Source organism: Chaetomium strumarium (genome assembly GCF_033439665.1).
Source record: "Chaetomium strumarium strain CBS 333.67 chromosome Unknown B0T15scaffold_4, whole genome shotgun sequence".
NCBI classification, from domain to species: domain Eukaryota; kingdom Fungi; phylum Ascomycota; class Sordariomycetes; order Sordariales; family Chaetomiaceae; genus Chaetomium; species Chaetomium strumarium.
In genome coordinates, this window is record NW_026944432.1 from 2,601,766 (window position 1) to 2,618,826 (window position 17,061).

Sequence of the window (17,061 nt, forward strand, 5' to 3'; positions counted from 1 at the left end):
GACAACGGCATCAGGGATGCAGCCAGTCGCATCCAGGCATTCCTACTCTCCAGGAAAATCGGATGGCGGGCCTGATCTTTGCGTCGGCCTGAGTCCATTTCCCAAGCAGCTCTTTCTGATACGAACAGTGCCATTCCAGCCACCGATATTCTTTGCGCAGATCGAGCTTTCGCGGAGTTCCCGTCGCAAGGTGAGAGAGACTCCAACTTCCACCTCCATTCTTCGACATTGCCATGTGTCGCACGTTCCTGGCTTCCCGCTCTTGCATTCCGTCGCCCTGACGCTTGTGTCGCGCAGTTCAGGAACGCCAGCCAAAGTCTGGTCTGGCCCAAAGCACACCAGTGTGGTATCACCCCAAGCTGCCTTACCTAACTGCTTGCCTGTGGCGGTTGTCGAGCGGCTTGACATCCCGTCAGTGGTGGCAGCACTCTTCTCAATTTTCTCTGTATAGATTTGTTCGAACGGTTGCCCTGTCCGGCATCGTCGCAGCTTACTGCCTTGCCGAGCTTGACGCGAGGCCTTCTTCGACCGAGACACCACGAGAGACGAGACACGGGAGAGCCCGCTCGCCGCATTCCAGCGCCAAAGCCGCAAGACAACCGATCGGTATTACCGAGTGAGAGAAGAAACGGCCGGGATTTTCGAACGCCAAGTGGATTCTCACCGGTTCGAGCAAGCGCTGGTGCCGCCGGCGCTGCCTTAACCCAGCCGTCGCTCCGAAGCTCGCGGAGGACGGGTGTGGGTTTTACGAGCGGCATCACGCAGTCGAAGAATAGGAGACGGTCACCACAGCTTAGTACACGATGGCGACCAGGTTTCAGTTAGGATGGTATCGTATGTGCGCCCACCTTCGATTCCCAAGCCCACGTGGCGCAGCTCCAAACTGGGATAAACATGACTGCAGAATTCCAGACTGACGCACTTGACAGGATGGGTGCCATTCCTCGGGTATCACCACGTGTTGATGATCTTGATAGCTGTGGCAATAATATTGCTATGTAAGTCTCTTGTTCTCTTCTTGGATCGCTCGGAGAGCCCCCTCGCTGACCCAACCGCAACCCACAGCGCTCCTTCTCGCCGGGTGCTCGTCGTCGTCACCCCTAATCCCTGACATCTTCCTTCTTTCGCTCTACTATCAGCGCTACACGGCTGTGCCCGACACGGCACAAGTCGACTACAACGTCAACAATGCCATCGCGAACATCGTGGGCAGCGCACGCCTACAGGCGCGCGTGGGCTTCTTCGGCATCTGCGTGAGCCCCGACGGCGGCTCTTGGCTGTGCAGCAACAACGCCACGACGTTGGCGAACGAGGTGTCGGTAGACCAGGATCCGCTCAACCTCATCTGGCTGGCAAGCCAGTTCAAGGACATGATTGTCTTCCCCTACCTGCTGTGAGTTCCGGCCCCGTATTGCTGCCGATGCTCGTACCGAACCCCCTCCCAAAAAAAAGCAAAACTAACCGGATTCATCTAACCAGCATCATCGCCATCATCTTCGCCTTCATCTGCCTCCTCCTCCTCGCCACCTTCCCCGGGTGGCACGAGGAAGAAGACAGCGAAGGGTCCGAGCGCGAAGTCAAGCCCTTCCCGTCGCGTCCCGTCAGCCAGGTAGCGCTGGCCATCATCTTCATTGCGTCCATCTTCGTGCTGGTGTCGGTCCTCTGGCAGCATACGGCCTCAGTGGCGGCCAGCATCATCGCGCAGGACCTGGCCAACGGCAGCGTCTTGTCCGGCGTCGGCTCCTCGGCCATGGTCATGGGCTGGTTCAGCTTCACGCTGCTGATCATTGTGACGATTGGCTTGTTGGTCATGATATTATCCATGCAGGTGCTGGAACATATCATGGACTGATGGGCCGGCGGGGAAAAACGAACCTTAGAATTGGGTTGGAGGGGGAAAGATTGTGTTTTTGATTACGCTACTCTACGCTATATGCGGTACGGCATGACTTGGACGAAGTGCAAGATGAGGATGGAATGAAAGGGGGTTCATGGGACGGGTTACATACCTAGGCGACGATGACTGGAGGGTGGCAACGGGACCGACCAGCCGTGACGAGATATGGGAATATGAGCGCCGGGACGACGACGGGTGGAAATGATGACGCGGAAAGGAGATGTTGAAAGTATTGATCTGGGTAGGGGGCCGAATGCTCGCCATCTCCCGCCAGGTTACGGTCACGGTCACGCCCACGTCACGTCACGATATGGGTGGTTTTTGTCTCAGTATTGGGGGGGGGGGGGCGGGGGGCATGGTTAGTTTCTGTTTCTTGATTTCATGAGTGCATATAATGGGGAGAAGGCAAAGCTGCCGAGCAGTCGAGCAGGCTTTGGGCGCCATATCTCGTTTGGTGGCTATTTCTCGCCATACATAAGAGCCAGGGTTCGACTTGTGGATAAGATGGCATTACCGCCCATCGTGTGGGTATATAGCGGATCAGTATAAAGACGCTTGGAGTTTTCGGTCGGACAAGTCTGTGTTTGTCTTTGCCTTGTGATATACTTACTACTAGCCCAAATCACAGTACTCCCGAGATCTAGTAGGTCCAACAGGCTGCTTCAAGGTAAGGTGCTATCTCGAGCGGGAAAAACAATAACAACCATGATCCTCGGAAACTCTTCATCAGCATACGTCAGACAGACTAATTTTCTAGACAAATAGCACTATCATGAACCACTCCGGTCTATATAACTCAACGTTGGAGACCGTGACTAAACACTTCCCAAAACGCCGTCGTTCGCCATGCCAAAGCCGAATTTCCTATGTTCTTCCCGAACCAAAATGAGGTGCCCGCTCTTCTTGACGGCTTTGGTCGTAAACTTCCCAATGATGATCATGGCCATTCCACAAACCAAGATTCTCTTTCATCCATTATACAGCAGTGACAGAATCAGCATCTCTTCTCAGATCTCTAAAAATTCTTGCCCAGACCAACGCAAATTCAACCAAGACAACTTATTAACTTGGGTTGGCTTCTCTCGGAGTCCCAAAGAGAAATCTCACGTCGGCCTCCGGAAAGGATGCGCCTCGGTATTCAGCACCCACTCATCCAGCGAGATCACATCGGGCGTCTCAAACAGCAGGTAGAAATACTTGAGCGTCTCGGCCAGCCAGAAGCTCTCCATGCTGTCCTGGAAAGGGCTCTTGGTGCTGCTGCTCCCCAAGGCGGACTCGGACTCGGGCTCGGCCTCGGACTCGGTAATAGTAGCGGCGACGTCGCGGATGGCGCTGTGGGCAACCTCGGTCCGGGTCGCGGCGATCACGGCCTCGAACATGCGCCACCCTTTGTCCTGCCAGGCCGGGTCGCCCGTGATGCGGTACATGTACCAGACGGACTCGATCGCTTCGGGTCTATGGAATGGAAACGGATGGTTAGGTAGGCTCTTTCTCTTCCTTCTGTCTTTGAGGGTACAGGCTGCGGATTGAGGGGGGAAGAGAAGGATAAAAGAAAAAGAAGAGCACACCTGAGAATGTACCGCTTGTCGTTGAGGCTGACGAACCCTGACGGGATGTGCTCTTCTTGGATACGCTTGGTGACGAATTCCTCATGGGTGAGCGGCTTTTGAGGTGCGGGCGGCAGGACTAATGGCGTCTGGTCCTCGGCATCGTCAAAGGCGCTGTCCTCCTCCTCCGCCTCCTCGGCCCCTGTGCCTGTAATATCCCGCTTTTGGGGCCCCGATGCCGGCAGTGTCTCCTTTTGCTCCCGCTGAGGGTGCGAATCCTGTGAGTGCTGGTGGTCTGACTGTGGCACGGACTCCACCGTGTGAGGGTTCACGAAGCGCCTCCGTCGCTCCTCGTCCTCGGCAGCCTTCTTCTCGGTCTCGGCTTGGCGCTTCCGCTCCTCGGCCTGCTGCTTCCGCAGAGCATCCTTCCTCTTCAGCTCCGCCACCCGCTGCTCCCACTCGGCATATTTGGCAGGATACTCTTCCAACTGCTTCTCGCGGTATTCCCTGTTCGGATCGAGGGCCTCGTACCACGCTGCCTGGTCGTAGGGGCACGCGTCCGGCGACTTGCAGGGCAAGACCATGGCATACTCGGGCATGATGCCCGTGGGCATGACCTCGTACGCCCAGACGCAGCCGTCGGTCAGCTTCCTCCCGATGTCGACGTCCCCCGGGCGGTCGAAGAGCTTGCCGCCGAGCGCGAACATGCCGCCCAGGAAGCAGGTCAGGTGCGTGACTTCCCACTCGTACGACATCTTCTTGGCGGTGCCGTCGCTGCTGTACGCCTTGGCGGAGAACAGCACGTCCGGATCGCCCTCGGCCATGGGGCGGAAGAGGAGATACTCGCGCACCGCGTCGGCCACCTTCTCGTGCATGGCGCGATACTTGGGCTCGAGGCCGCCCAGGAGCACGTACTGCTTGGGGAAGTACTCGTAGGCCGAGTCCTGGCTGCCGCCCATGCTGTACGAGCCTCCGCCATAGCCGCCCGCCGTCAGGCCCTGCGGGACGCACTCCCAGTCCCCCGGCAGCCCCCTTGCGTCGCGGGGTGTCGTCGGCGCTGCGTTGGTGGACGGCGGAGTGCGCCTCTGCAACCCTGGGTTGCTCCTCCCGGCCCTGGCATCCGCCGCCTGGCTATCGCTTCCGTAGTATCCACCATCAGCGCTATGCCGCAGCTCAGAATCACCACCACCACCACCATCATCATCGTCAACAACAGCAAAATTAGCCTGCTTCTGCGCCGCCTCGCTGCTGGTCTCCAGCGTTGTGGATGGCGGCCGCGGGGCGCTGCGGTTGCAGCCCGACGCATCCAGGTGCTCGGGGAATATGCCAGGGATGGCGGTCGCGTGCTCGCGGTTCTGCAGGTCCTCGAGCGCGTCGGTGATGCGGGCGACGGCGTCGTAGTACTTGTCCTCGCCCGTGAGCTGGGCGAGGCGGGTGAACTCCATGCTCAGCGACCCGAGCTCGGCCACGCCGGCGCTCGTGGACGCCCGCTTGGGGTTGGCGCTGAAGGCCGGCTTCCAGTTGTAGTAGAGCACCGGCATGCGGTTGGGCGTGTCGAAGACGCCCATCAGGATCTCGGCCAGCTCGACCGCCTTGTCCAGCAGCACGCGGTACTTGCCCTGGTGTCCGCCGCTGACGTCGTAGGCGCCGAGCAGGCCTCCAAGGTAGCGGATGACCGTCTCGAAGACGGGGATCTGGTCCCGGTACGGCGTCGTGGTGAAGTCGATCGCCCGCACGGCCGTCACGGCGTCGTCGAACTCATCCTCCAAGCCCATGATCCAGAGCGTGTCCAGCGAGTCGACCAGGGTGGCAGCCCAGCCGCAGAACGGGTCGTTCGTCTTCTTGCTGACGGGCTTGAGCTCGTCGTGGGTCCAAGCGTACTTCTTGTAGCCGGACCACGCCCGCTGCGCTTCGGCCCTGACCTTGGCCAGCCGCCGCTCGCGCTTCTCCTTTGCCGCGGGGGACTCTGCGCCGAACGCGAACTGCACCGACGGCATGGCCTTGGGCTTGCCGGTGGGCAGCACAATGATCGACTCGGCCGGCACGGGGAACCATTCGCTAGGCTTCACCCAGTGGACGGTGGTCGTCTGCGTAGCAGCGTCCTCGCCCTGGTATTTGGAAGGAGGGTCTGCCGGGCGTATACCGGTCTCTCCATCCTGCCCTGGGTACTCGCCATGGTTCGCAGGCGGCTTCCTCTCGGGCACTGAAGGCGCAGCCTTCGTCGACTGGCCGTCCGTATCCGCGGGTTTCGGCGCCACGGGGGCTTTGGTCGGTAAACTGTAGCCGCCTTTGACCCCGTCGCTCGTCTTCAGTTCGGGAAGCCGGATTCTCGGCTCCTCTTCCTGCTTTGGTCCGGGGCCGTCATCGGGCCGCGGCGGCGGTGGGGGTGGTGGACGAGCAGGAGGCGGCGGCGGAGGAGGAGGAGGAGGAGGCTTGGGCTTCGGATGTGTGTCGGGCTGGGGCTTGCTATGCCATACTTCCTGCGAATGCTCCCACTGTGACGAGTTCTTCGCGACCTGGTAGAGCAATGCCGTGATGACAAAGGCGCATACGAGCACCACACGGTATCGCCTGAAGCGCGGGAGCATGGCGGGCGGGCTACTGACCGGGACTCGAAGTCCCAGTGGTTGGACCGGGCGGCGGCGCAACGACACGGGCAACCGTTGAGGGCAGGGCTCGCGTGAGCTAGCGTCGAAGACAGCCTTGACCTAACCACAGCTCAAATCTGGCATGGCTGGGCCGCGGCGTATTACGGACTGCGGATCGTACAAGATCAGAATCAAAGCTGACAAGAGGGCTGTTCTCCCTGGAGAGCGAGCCAATGCTAATGCTTTGTCCGAGTCAACTGAATGTTTGTACTGATCCGTACTTTCACTTGTACAGTACTCCGTACCCAGTGTCCGTACACAACAGTCTCTCCAGATACTGGCAAGAGGCCATGTCAGCAAGAATTGGAAACTCCATCTTCGCAACCAGAGAAAAAGGCCCGCCAAAGAGTGTGCCGCACGGGGGGCGCCTTGCACGGAAAACGGACGGCGCGCCAAGATCGTCGAGCCAATGCTTGTCCCACAATCGTATTGGCGGTTATAGGTCTTGGCGATGGCTGTAAGGGGTAAGCGGATGAAGGGCCGACGAAGGGGGCCACACTTTATCCTGAGCCATCATCGTGGGACTGGGGGCATGAAATGGCGAAGAATCGGAAGAACTGCCCGGAGATTTATTGGTGAGTTGAGCCTATTTCGCTAAAGCGCAGATATCCTCAGCTGCCTTAGCTAATGTCATCCTCAACTTGAATAAATCAGGTAGATAGGCCCAGATCAAAGCCGGAATCCACAAACATCCCTATTCTCAAGTGGTGCCACTTGCCGAAGTCCCGTTGCCACGCTCCTGAGATTGACCCATACGGAAAATTCACAGACATCCACCTAGTGAAGTGTTGGCCCCTTGCCCGGGAAGGTAGCGAGTTAGGAATGAAACGTTCCGCATGGTGTCGTTGCGGGGTAGTAGTAGTGTAAGGATACGTATCCGTACTTGCACATTTATTACCATCAAAGCAGCCACTATCAGGTTGCCATCGTATGTACAATACAGTGCACTATGTTATGTACTTGGGTAGTGGTTGGCACTCCAGCGGTCATGCTACTTATCTAGGCATTGCGCCGTCGGTTTCACGTGGCTGATGAATTTCAAGGCTCGCTCACCCGGCTACCAGACCATGTCGATCTCGACATCAACTTGTCTCGGTTTGCCGCGCTGTCAGGGTTCACCGACGTCCGAGTCTGCATCAGATGAAAAAAGAAGCTTCAAAAATTCCCCACGCAGCCGCGACAGGGATATCCCTGTTCTGCGAAACTCGGGGAAACAATGTCCGGCTCCTTCATCAGGAAAACACCAGGTAGCATAGCATGTTCAATGTTCGGAGAGCATGAGATACATATATCAGATCGAGTCTAATGGTAACATCGTGCCTCTCAACGTTAATCTACGTACTGTACTTGTGTGCAATAACTGGCCTGCGCTCGATGCTCACTCCCGGTGCAAGTTTATATAGCCAGAACCGTTTTCCAATAGAAACAGATGGCCCCGAAATACCTGAGTTGCCACCACCTTTCCTGTCAAACAAACACCCCTCCGTCTCAATTACTAAAGGTGCCCCTGATCTTGGCATATAGCTCGGTATCCAGGAAGCTGTAGTTGGGGTCGAGCTCGCAGAACGGATGCTGCGAGAGAAGCGTATGGGCAGGCGGCCGGTCGGTCGGGTCGCTATGTGAAGACATAAAATGTCAGCTTTGCTCTCCCAAGTATCATCACATCCAAACAAGCATTAGAAAGGAAGTGAGAGAGAAGGAAAAGAAGAAAAAAATAAAAAAAGAAAAGAAAAAGAACATACACAGTAAAGCAGTCCAACATAAAGGCAATAGCAATCGGACTGATCTCCTCGCGGATATCTTCTGGAATCGGCGGCGTTTCCCCGTTGGCAATCTTGTAGATGGCTCCGACTGCCTCCTCTTTGCTCCACGGCCGCCGCCCGGCAAACATCTCGAGCACCACACAGCCGAGCGACCAAATGTCCACCTTGGCGCTGTAGCCTTCGCCCTGCGAGCGGATCACCTCGGGCGCCATCCAGAACACAGACCCCTGCATCGAGTTCGTCTTGTCATTGCCGTAGATGTTGTCCGTCTTCTTGCTGATGCCAAAGTCGCTGATCTTGCACGTTCCGTCGAGATCCAGCAGGATGTTGTCCGCCTTCAGATCGCGATGCAGGATGCCCTCGCGGTGCAGGTACGCGAGGCCCGACAGCGTCTGCCGCGTTAGCGACGCCACCACGGGCTCCTCGAACTTGCCATGCTTGCGCAGGCACGACCCGATTGAGCCACCCGAGATGTACTCAAGGAAGATGGAGATGCTCGTCTCCTTGCGCTCGCACCCGAGGTACTGCACGATGTTGACGTGGTCGAGATGCTGCATCGTGTCGATCTCCTGGTCCAGCGCCGCCACCAACTCCTGCATTTTCTTCTTGTCGCCCTGCGCCGCCTTGGGGTTGACCTCGACCTCCTTGACCGCCAAGAACTCGCCCGTCGTGGCGTTCATGCCCAGGTACACGCGCCCGAACGTTCCTTTACCGATCAGCTGGCCCTTGAACCAGCGGAAGGTGGTCTGCCGCTTGAGGCCGTTGCGGTTGTTCCTGTCCGGCAAGCTGTCGTGCGCTTGCGGCATCGCATTTAAGCCAATCGCCATGTTGAGCGAGCCCCGCTCCGGTCGGATCTGCACGATGTTGGCGTTGAACATCTTGGTGCTCTTTCGGCGCATCAGGTTGGTGTTCTTATCAGCGCTGGTACCCGCAGCTTGTGCGTTCATCTGCCCAGAGGTTCGAGTGAAACGCTTGCTTGCTTCGTGTGCTCCGCGCGCAACTTCCCTGATGGACTTCATCCGGCCAAGGCCTCCGGATTTTCGCACGCTGCGGTGTGCCAGCGTTTGCATCGACACTGGGCGCGAGTCGACCGCCTTGAGCGTCGATTCATCGGATCCAAGAGTATCGCTCTCGTTGTAGAGCGAGCCTCTGTTGTTCTTGGATGACAGACCAGCCGGTAGCGGCGGCATCGACGGCAGAGCAGCTTTGGCTTGGGCCGCGCTCTGCTCACCTTGGGTCTCGTCTCCCTCGGCGATAGGCGAAGGAATGTCCCCCTCCTCTCCCTCCTCGAGCACCGGTTGGTCAACATCCACGTTCGGGAAGAAGTCCTCGAGGTTGTTGATGAGTTCGTCGGTGGGTGGACGGTTGGCCCAGACGTCCTTCTCGATAAACGACTTGCGTCTGCCCAGCTTGTTCTCGCGTTCCTCCGAGTCCCAGCTCTCGGAACCCGGAGTACCGGGCGTGCGGCGCTGCGACGAGGCCCCGCTTGCGCCGCCTTCATCATTGCCGGCCGGCGGTGTCGTGCCGTCAGCACTCGCCTGCGGCGACTTGAAAGCGACCGAGCGCGTCTTCCTGGAGCGCTCCGTGTTGAGCCGCAGACTCGGACGCTTGCCGCTACCATCGAACTCGCCGCCCTCGGATGGCTCGGACGGCTTCTTGGCGGCTCCTCCGGAGCGAGCGGCAATGGGGACTGCAAACAGACCGTCGTCTGAATCGTCTCCCGAGTCGTCGTCATCGGCCGCGCCCTTGTTATCGATAAGCGTCGACGTCTGAGAGAACCTAACATCGTTGTCCTGGAAGTCTGTATCGGGGCCGTGTGACTTGCGCCTGTTGATCGCTTCGCTCGAGAATGTGCGGCTCGGCCGGCAGGAGCTGGGACTAACACCTCCCGGGGACGGAGCGCGTGCTGCTCGAGAAAGTTTAGCCACTGTTCCATGCTGAAGTCGTTCAGGAGAGGGACCGGCTCCGGCGGGTCCGCGACTGCCAGGCCCGACGGTTTCGTCTGGCGAAAAGTCCGGCACGAGGAACGGCACGTTCTTGGGACTCCAGGTGGTAGAGCCCGGCGACCCTGGAGACCCACCAGAACCGGCGCGTGCCCGCTTCCTAAAGTCGACGGTGGACATGGCTCCCTTACCTCGTTCATTGGCCTCGTTGTTTGTTATCGGCATCGAGGACACCCGGTGCGGCGACAATGCTCTGTTCCCTCCAGCAGAAGGATGTCCGATCCCAGCCATGCCTCCAGCCATGCCCACTAACAGCCCACGGATACCATCCTCTGGACTCGGCAGATTTGGTCGTCTTCTTTGCCGCTCGACCATAGCATCATCACGCATGTCGGACGATGTACGCTTTGGTCGCCCGCCGTCATAACTTCCTTGAGAAACACGTGTGGCATGCTTCTTGCTCAGCGAATTCGCCTTCAGCAGAGTGGCGGACGGGTCCTCCGGCGGGGCGGGCGCCTTTCGCTGTGGAAGCAAGTTGTCGAGCTTCCTGTCTTCATAAGGCGACAGCCTGGGCTGGTCGAAGTCCACCTGTCTCCCCACAATGCCGACGGGGACCTCTGTAGCCGTACTGCTCTCCTTGGCCTCGGCGGCTGCCTTTCGCTTCGCCAAATACTCTTGCTGCTTCCGGAGCTGCTCCGTCCTGTATTTGATGGCTTCGGCCGTCAGCATTTTTTCGTCTCGCTCCCTGCCCGTGAGGGTATTCTGTCTTGACGTGGGTGGCGAAGAACTTGATCGTTGCCGCCCGTTGAGTCTGTCGTAGGTTTCGGCGTCCACACGTAAATGCCCTGAGGAGAGCGTCTGTGTATCGGGGCCGGGCAGCGGCCGTGACCCCCCAGGACGTACAAACAACTTCAGAGATCCCACAGCGTTACCCATATAATTCTTGGCTGTCAAGAGTTTTGTGTCGTCGAGCGGTTCGTCATCGTGCTCAAACCTCCCCAATTCCGTCAAGTAAATCTGTGCGTTTTGGCTGTCCGGCAGGCCAAGGTTGACGCAGACCACCTGCCGCAAATCCGATGGCGAGCCAATATCTGTAACGTCAACCATGCGGTAGTTCCAGCAATCAGCAGTAGCAAGGATAAAGACGCGCCCACCACTCGCACTCTTGGAAGCCGGTCGGTCGAGTGAGCTCTCACTTCCGTTAGCATGGTGACTTCCCGCCACATGCATCTTGCCATGAAGACTTGGGCTGGTGGGTGAATCCTGGTCCTCGTTCTTCTTCTTACCCCAGAAAATGGAGAGGATCGAGCTAGAACCCTTCGCACTTCCGGGGGGATCTGTCCCAGCGCTCCTGTCCCCAGGCTCTTGGGACGAGGGTCGGCCACCATCCTGACCATACCGTCGACCATTCCCATTGACTGCGTCGGCGATAGAGGTAGCGTCGGGGGGGACACCGGACCCGTATCTCGCTGCGTTAGAGGATACGGAGTCAGTGCTGTTGCGAGACCGGTGGCCAAATCTGCTGGTGTGTGGCGACGCGGAAACGTTGCCTGCAGTGGAAGACGGCGTAAAGAGCCCGGACTGAGGGACGGGGCTGCCGCTCTGGCTGTCCCTTCCCTGCGGGGTGCCCGCACGGAGCGTGCCTGCTTCACCTGGCTCGCTGAGACTGGGGCTGTGACGACGCGCGATCTCGGTGTCAATGTTCTTCATGAGACTTCTGTGGTTTGGTTCAGAGCTCATAGTGCTGGTAAACGTTGGCATGGTGGTTGCCCGCGACTGAGAAAACCTCCTTCCGCCAAAGCCTGGGCCTGGAGCTTTTATGGGAGTGTTAGGAGAGCCCGAGACTTCCCCCGCTGCACCGCCGGGTGCGATGCTCGTACCGGCGCTAGCTGTGACACTGGAGGAGTCTTTACGGCTATGACCAGCCGATAGCTTAGCTGAATCGACCGGCTTCCCGGTAACGATGCTCCTGACCAGCCGGCGCATTCGCTTGCCTTCCTCTCGTTCCTTGGTCAGATCCCACTCAGTGCCACTCTTTTTGCATTCCCGTGCCAGCTGCGGGTACACCTGCTGGTGCATCATGCCAAAGTTGCCGCGACCGCCATGAGTACTTCCGAGGTCGAGGAACTGCGCTCCGTAGATATTCAGAGACTTAAAGGTCTCCTGCCAGTCTTTGGAGAAGTTATTGGCCTGGAGCCATGACAACACCCTATCAAGCGACCATTGAGCTGCCACCTCAGGCTGAACTGTTATCGATACGGAGCTGGCATTAGTGGCCGTAGACAAGCCCCTACTCTGGCCCATTGCTGCAAAAAGCCTGTCGCGCCCGGACGTCTCCTCTAGCGGCGTGGCGGCTGTGGAATCCATCCCAACAGTACCCCAGCTATGGCTGCCATCGTCGGTGAATCCCAGGCCCGGGATACCCACACCTTCGCCATACGTGTCTCCTTGCGGAATGTACGTCGCGCTCATCTGCTCGCTCGGAGGTGGCGGTGGAGGTACTGCTAGTGTTGTAGGACCGGCCGGGTTGGCAGCGTTTGTGGCGCCTATCTGGCCATGGTGCTTGGGGTTGTAGGCTTGCAATACCGTGGCCCCAGCACCGCCGGGCGGGGGTGGTGGTATGTTGAAGACCGTCCGTCCGTCGTAGGCTCTGCCCCAAGCGCCATGCCACGGTGCGTTCCCCAAGGCACTCGGCGGCCCCAGAGCGCTTGACGGGAAAGAGGCATTGGGCGGCGGGCCCGGAGGCGGAGGGAGTAGGACATTGCCAGTTGCCCCGGGCGCGCTCGGGTATCGAGGAGGAGGCGGGGGGATGGCCACCAGGTTGCCGATTCCGACGGATGGCGGCGGTGACATAGGTGGTGGAGGAGGCGGCACCTGGAAGGGCCGGGTCGTTTCCCGCTGCCCATTTTGATACATGGCTGGCAGTGCACCGGCGGCCGTGGAAGGTGCAAGGAACTAGGCGACTTGTAGCAAGGGGAGAGCTGGCCGTTCGAAGCGGACCGGAATCGACAATCGGCCAGACGGAGGAGGTAACGTGGGACTAGCCGGGGCCGGCAATGCTTCGGAAGAAGGCACGGTGATGGAGGGGTCCAGGCGATCAGCAGACAGGAGACGATAAGGTCGCTCGCTTCGAATCGCTGACGGAAAGATCAACAGTCGACATGAAAAATATATCGGCCGCTTGGAGACGATGTCACGGACCGTCACTCCGTCGCGCCACTTTGGGTGGCACAGCGGCCGTTGCGACAAGCTGAAGAGGCCTGTCTGAGCTCGGAGGAGAATAACGTCCACTATCACTGATTGATGAACGCCGAGCCCAGGAAACAATGCTTTTTAGTCACCACCCGGACTTCATTCTGAAGAAGAGTGCCCCAGATGGCAGCAAGGGAATGCTGTGGGCTGCAGATGAGGAGTCGTCTGCTTGGGTTCCAGCTGCTGTCCCGCTTGTTGCTCCTCTTTTTTTTTTTCCTGGGGGGGCGGCTCTCTTTGTCGTCGTCTTGTTGCCCGTCCCAGGGTTCGGCGGCAGCGCTTCGGGTTTGTTGGATGATGCAGCTGCCTGAGTGTGGCAGCATGCAGCTTCACCAATCCCGAAGGAATGCGTCCAATCACACAAGGCGACAGACGCAGCTCTCGCCCAACCATGGCGCACAAGGTGGGGCAGCCCGCGACGCTTCTCTCGTGAATGGAGCCACTCCCATACATCCATGGATCTGGCTTTCCGTCGAGCTTCCATGCCAAGTATCGGTTCTCCCCTGACTTATGAAACCCGTATTCAGACAGAGGTTTTTCCACTTACTTGATATTCTCATGTCTAGTGTAGCTGGAAACAGGTTCGAACTTTGATCACCTAGGTGCGTACTTCGTACCTACCATGTGCCTACTTAGCTCAGCTTAGGTACCTTTACCCGCGGGAATACGTTATCCACTTATAGCGATGCCTTATGAGTTGTCACCTTCCACCAAGCGCCGTTCCTGCAGCGCCCTTCAAATTGGTAGGGATCAGGTGTGTACCACAAGGTAGGGCCGAGGCCAGTTTTTCGGCAACATCCGACACTCGACCGACCTCGTACAAGTACATACTGCACATATATAGATAGCACTGGCACCATATTAAGGAAATGAACATTTTTCCGGAGTGTTCGATGCCAGGTAATGATGCCGAACGACGAACTCATGAACATTAAGTACCTAAAAATAGACGGTATGGTGGCTGTATGTTGGTATTGTACCTGCGTGTAACATCTCCCCGTATTTAGGGGGAATGGCTTGTCCTGTGAAAGTGGTTGTCCAAGCCATCGCGGAATCCCTCAACCCATCGCTCTTCCCAAGATAGCATGCTCCAGAATATGCCCAAACTCCTGCGCATGAGTATATTGCAAAACAACCCAGAACAGCTGAAGCCAAGAACAAGAATTAACCAACGCCTTCACATGATATTGCAGTTACTCCACGTGCCCTGGTTGCACTGGTCGTATAAGCCGCCAGCATCGTCAGCGCGCTCGCCGACATTGTGGGTTCTGACGATGCCCGAGACTCTTAGGGTCTGCTCGCCCTCGCCATGCCACCAGCGCAGCCGCTGGATTAGCACAGTCTCCTCCTCGTCGCTGCTAATCTCCCACTTCCCCGAGCTGACTTCGATCGAGCACTCGTCCCTAGGGAAGTGGTACTCGGGCAGGAATACTACCGTCGGGGCTTCGGGGTCTGCCACCTTGGGAGCCTTGACGGTCAGGTGAAAGAGGCATTGCCGGAGATCGAACCCGTAACTCGTGATCAACCCAGCAGCAGCGATCGGCGCTGGTCGCACATATGCCTCTGCTGCCCGATATCCCGGGGAAGCGGTCAGCTCTGGTTGGCGTGAGGCGGCTTCCGACGAGATGGAAGGGTTTGTGAGGGAGCGCCTGAGAGTGGCTGGCGTCACGCTGTCATCGTCGTCCAGCTCCTTCTTCGGTGCAGAGGAGCGCGCATTAAAGGTCGAGGAGGAGTCATCCAAATCAGCGCTCTTGGGACGTGCCGAGAGGGGCAGCAGTTTGTCGTCTATGGAGAAGATGGATAGATCCTCGCCGTTCCATTGATCCCCCTTTTCATGGTCGTTTTTGGCCATGTACAGCCACAATGTATAACCTTCCAGGCCGGATGCCTCCACTCCGAAGTGATTGGCGTCCATAGCGGCCGATTGACTCGAGTAGTCACCCGTCCTATAGGCGTACTTATCGTCCATGTCATACGGGATGCCAAATTCCGTCAACATGCACGGATGATTCCCGATCCGCTCAAGGCCCTCTTTCCTCAAGGTCGCGTGCTGATCCCTGAAGCAGTTCCTGATGGCCGTCTCGCCGATCTTGACAGCCAAAGCCGGATGCCAATACCGCCCGCGCAGCACACCTATCACGTCGACGTTCCACGTCCGGTTCCACTTCTTGGTCATCAACGTGATGCCATCGTACCAGTGCGGGGCGTAAACCATCAACGGATCGTCGCCATCCGGAGTGCCCTTGATCAGCGGGGGAAGTTCCATGGTGGGACCCTGTAAGAGCATGATCGCATCCTTGTGGTACGACCTGATGATGTCGCGGTATTTGCGATAGAAGTCCATGAAATAGTTGTTGGTGAAGTAGTTATAGTCAATGGTGGCCCCGGTGGTCGGGTGCTTCCTGAAATAGTCCTTCTTGAGCAACCTGTCGGTGGATGGATCCCAAACGCCATGCTGCGCCCACAGACACTCTCCTAGCCTCCATTCCGTGTTCCTCTTGTAGTCATATCGCGACTCGTCATAATCGGCAGGCAGCCACGCCATTTCGCCGTGCGGGTCAATCAACGTTCGCCCTACCTTATAAGGGCCAAGCCCACCCATGTCCCAGGTCTCAACTTCAACGGCTCGGCCAGATCCGGTTAGGATGGTTTGCCATATCGTTGGGCAGGTTCCTTTCTTCAGAGCCTGCTCTTTCGGTATGACGCTGATGTCTTCGTAGCCGATCATGCCTTTGTTTGGCTCGTTCAAGCTCTCCCATCCGAACACAACGTCGTTCTCGATGCCCCCGGCTTCGTGGATTCGTTGCGCAAGATGGGCGCATGCCCGCAGGAAATGGCCCTGCAGATAGTCCTGGATATTCACTCCGTCTATGATGCACTTTGGCGCGAAATCCTTGCCAGCGAAGAACAGCGTGAACATGGTGGCAGCAGCAAGGCGGTAGTAGTTCGTGGACCAGATCATCTTGGGGAACTTGTCCGGCTCCGGATACGTGTTATGGACGATCGCTGCCTCGGTCGCCGCGAAGCTCTGGGGGTTAAGACCGGCCGCGTACAGTGTCCACATCGGTGCTCCCGAGCCGCCCGAGAAACGAGACCACTAAGATGGAGAGTGTCAACTCGCCTCAACCTCGACATGGAATGCGGACAGGTCGGGTGCCTTAATATACGCACCACGTCTTGATGAGGGTCCATGAAGATGTAAAACCCATAGCTCTTCGCTGCCCTAAGCACCTGAATTGTCTCCGCAATCCAGGTCTCGTCGTAGATTCCAGGGCCGGCGGCCTCGATGGCTTCCCAGGTGAAGACATAGCGGATGGTGTTGTAGCCACATCGCTTTAGCCGAGAGAAATGGAGGTGCGCCTCCTCCTTGGGAAATGGCCTCCCGACGAAGCTGACATTGTCGCCATCAAAGAAATCCTCCCCCACGTGCGAGGGTTGGTCGGGTTTGCTTGGGTACTTGGCATCGCCGGCCACATTGATGCCTCGCAGAATCACCTGTCTGCCATGGCCGTCGCAGAACTTGCCATCTTCGATGGTGAGACGGAGGCCGGTCATGGTCGGTGGTCTAAGTGGTTTTGCGTGCAATCGAAGACGCCGACAGGGAATAAAAGTGGCGAGAAACACGGGTGTTAAGATGTCGAAGAGAGAGGCGGAAGGCAAAGGTACTAGTAGTCGCGCTCTATCGGGTGTAAGACCTCCGAGCAGTTTGCCGCTAACTGACCGCCAATGACGTGAGTGACAAGAGGGTTGCCCAGCATGCCCAGCACCAGCGATGGAACGGTGAAAGTTCCCACTGCCAACTAGTAGTACTGTGTAGAGGTGGCTTCCGCTGTGGCAATGCGGTGGATGAGTGGACGATGCCCAATATCCCAAGATATCTTTCTTGCATTTTTACTTTTATTAGCGCAATGAATTCCCTAGATCATACGGATACATACTTACGGAATGAGGTAGGGGTTGCTTGCTGAGGCTGCTCCGGCCGGCTCTACTGTGTAACGGTCCGAACCTCATGGC

At 57.8% G+C, this 17,061-nt stretch overlaps 4 protein-coding genes across 4 annotated transcripts; 1 reads left to right on the forward strand and 3 right to left on the reverse strand.

Annotated features, from left to right (window-relative positions):
• Nucleotides 1-606: 606 nt before the first annotated feature.
• B0T15DRAFT_211574 (Ca2+ regulator and membrane fusion protein Fig1-domain-containing protein) lies at nt 607-1,888 on the forward strand. The gene is made up of 4 exons (XM_062862681.1): nt 607-834; nt 930-998; nt 1,066-1,393; nt 1,480-1,888. The coding sequence occupies exons 1-4, from the start codon at nt 804-806 to the stop codon at nt 1,850-1,852; spliced, it is 801 nt and encodes a 266-aa protein (XP_062721614.1). The 5' UTR covers nt 607-803; the 3' UTR covers nt 1,853-1,888.
• Nucleotides 1,889-3,000: 1,112 nt separating this feature from the next.
• B0T15DRAFT_397551 (glycoside hydrolase family 47 protein) lies at nt 3,001-6,032 on the reverse strand (the record flags this gene model as incomplete). The annotated part of the gene is made up of 5 exons (XM_062864908.1): nt 3,001-3,142; nt 3,197-3,352; nt 3,466-3,701; nt 3,891-5,660; nt 5,703-6,032. 5 exons carry the CDS (start codon nt 6,030-6,032, stop codon nt 3,001-3,003), a joined length of 2,634 nt encoding a protein of 877 aa, XP_062721615.1.
• A 1,505-nt stretch (nt 6,033-7,537) lies between these two features.
• On the reverse strand, nt 7,538-12,902 carry B0T15DRAFT_211634 (uncharacterized protein). Its single transcript, XM_062862682.1, has 2 exons — nt 7,835-12,902; nt 7,538-7,707 (listed from the first exon to the last, which is right to left on the reverse strand). The coding sequence occupies exons 1-2, from the start codon at nt 12,712-12,714 to the stop codon at nt 7,581-7,583; spliced, it is 5,007 nt and encodes a 1,668-aa protein (XP_062721616.1). The 5' UTR covers nt 12,715-12,902; the 3' UTR covers nt 7,538-7,580.
• Nucleotides 12,903-13,943: 1,041 nt separating this feature from the next.
• On the reverse strand, nt 13,944-17,027 carry B0T15DRAFT_533545 (glycoside hydrolase family 5 protein). The gene is made up of 3 exons (XM_062869370.1): nt 16,990-17,027; nt 16,219-16,929; nt 13,944-16,144 (listed from the first exon to the last, which is right to left on the reverse strand). The coding sequence occupies exons 2-3, from the start codon at nt 16,600-16,602 to the stop codon at nt 14,225-14,227; spliced, it is 2,304 nt and encodes a 767-aa protein (XP_062721617.1). The 5' UTR covers nt 16,603-16,929; nt 16,990-17,027; the 3' UTR covers nt 13,944-14,224.
• Nucleotides 17,028-17,061: the final 34 nt, after the last annotated feature.

Bases quoted from the DNA above. Each gene is read 5' to 3' on its own strand.
- B0T15DRAFT_211634 (XM_062862682.1), bottom strand. From the start codon at position 12,714: ATGTATCAAAATGGGCAGCGGGAAACGACCCGGCCCTTCCAGGTGCCG. The intron at 7,708-7,834 runs GTATGTTCTTTT...GTCTTCACATAG, and splicing joins ATGTTGGACTGCTTTACTGT to CGACCCGACCGACCGGCCGC.
- B0T15DRAFT_211574 (XM_062862681.1), top strand. From the start codon at position 804: ATGGCGACCAGGTTTCAGTTAGGATGGTATC. The intron at 835-929 runs GTATGTGCGCCC...CGCACTTGACAG, and splicing joins GTTTCAGTTAGGATGGTATC to GATGGGTGCCATTCCTCGGG. The intron at 999-1,065 runs GTAAGTCTCTTG...CGCAACCCACAG, and splicing joins TGTGGCAATAATATTGCTAT to CGCTCCTTCTCGCCGGGTGC.
- B0T15DRAFT_533545 (XM_062869370.1), bottom strand. From the start codon at position 16,602: ATGACCGGCCTCCGTCTCACCATCGAAGATGGCAAGTTCTGCGACGGC. The intron at 16,145-16,218 runs GTGCGTATATTA...TCTCCATCTTAG, and splicing joins TGGACCCTCATCAAGACGTG to TGGTCTCGTTTCTCGGGCGG.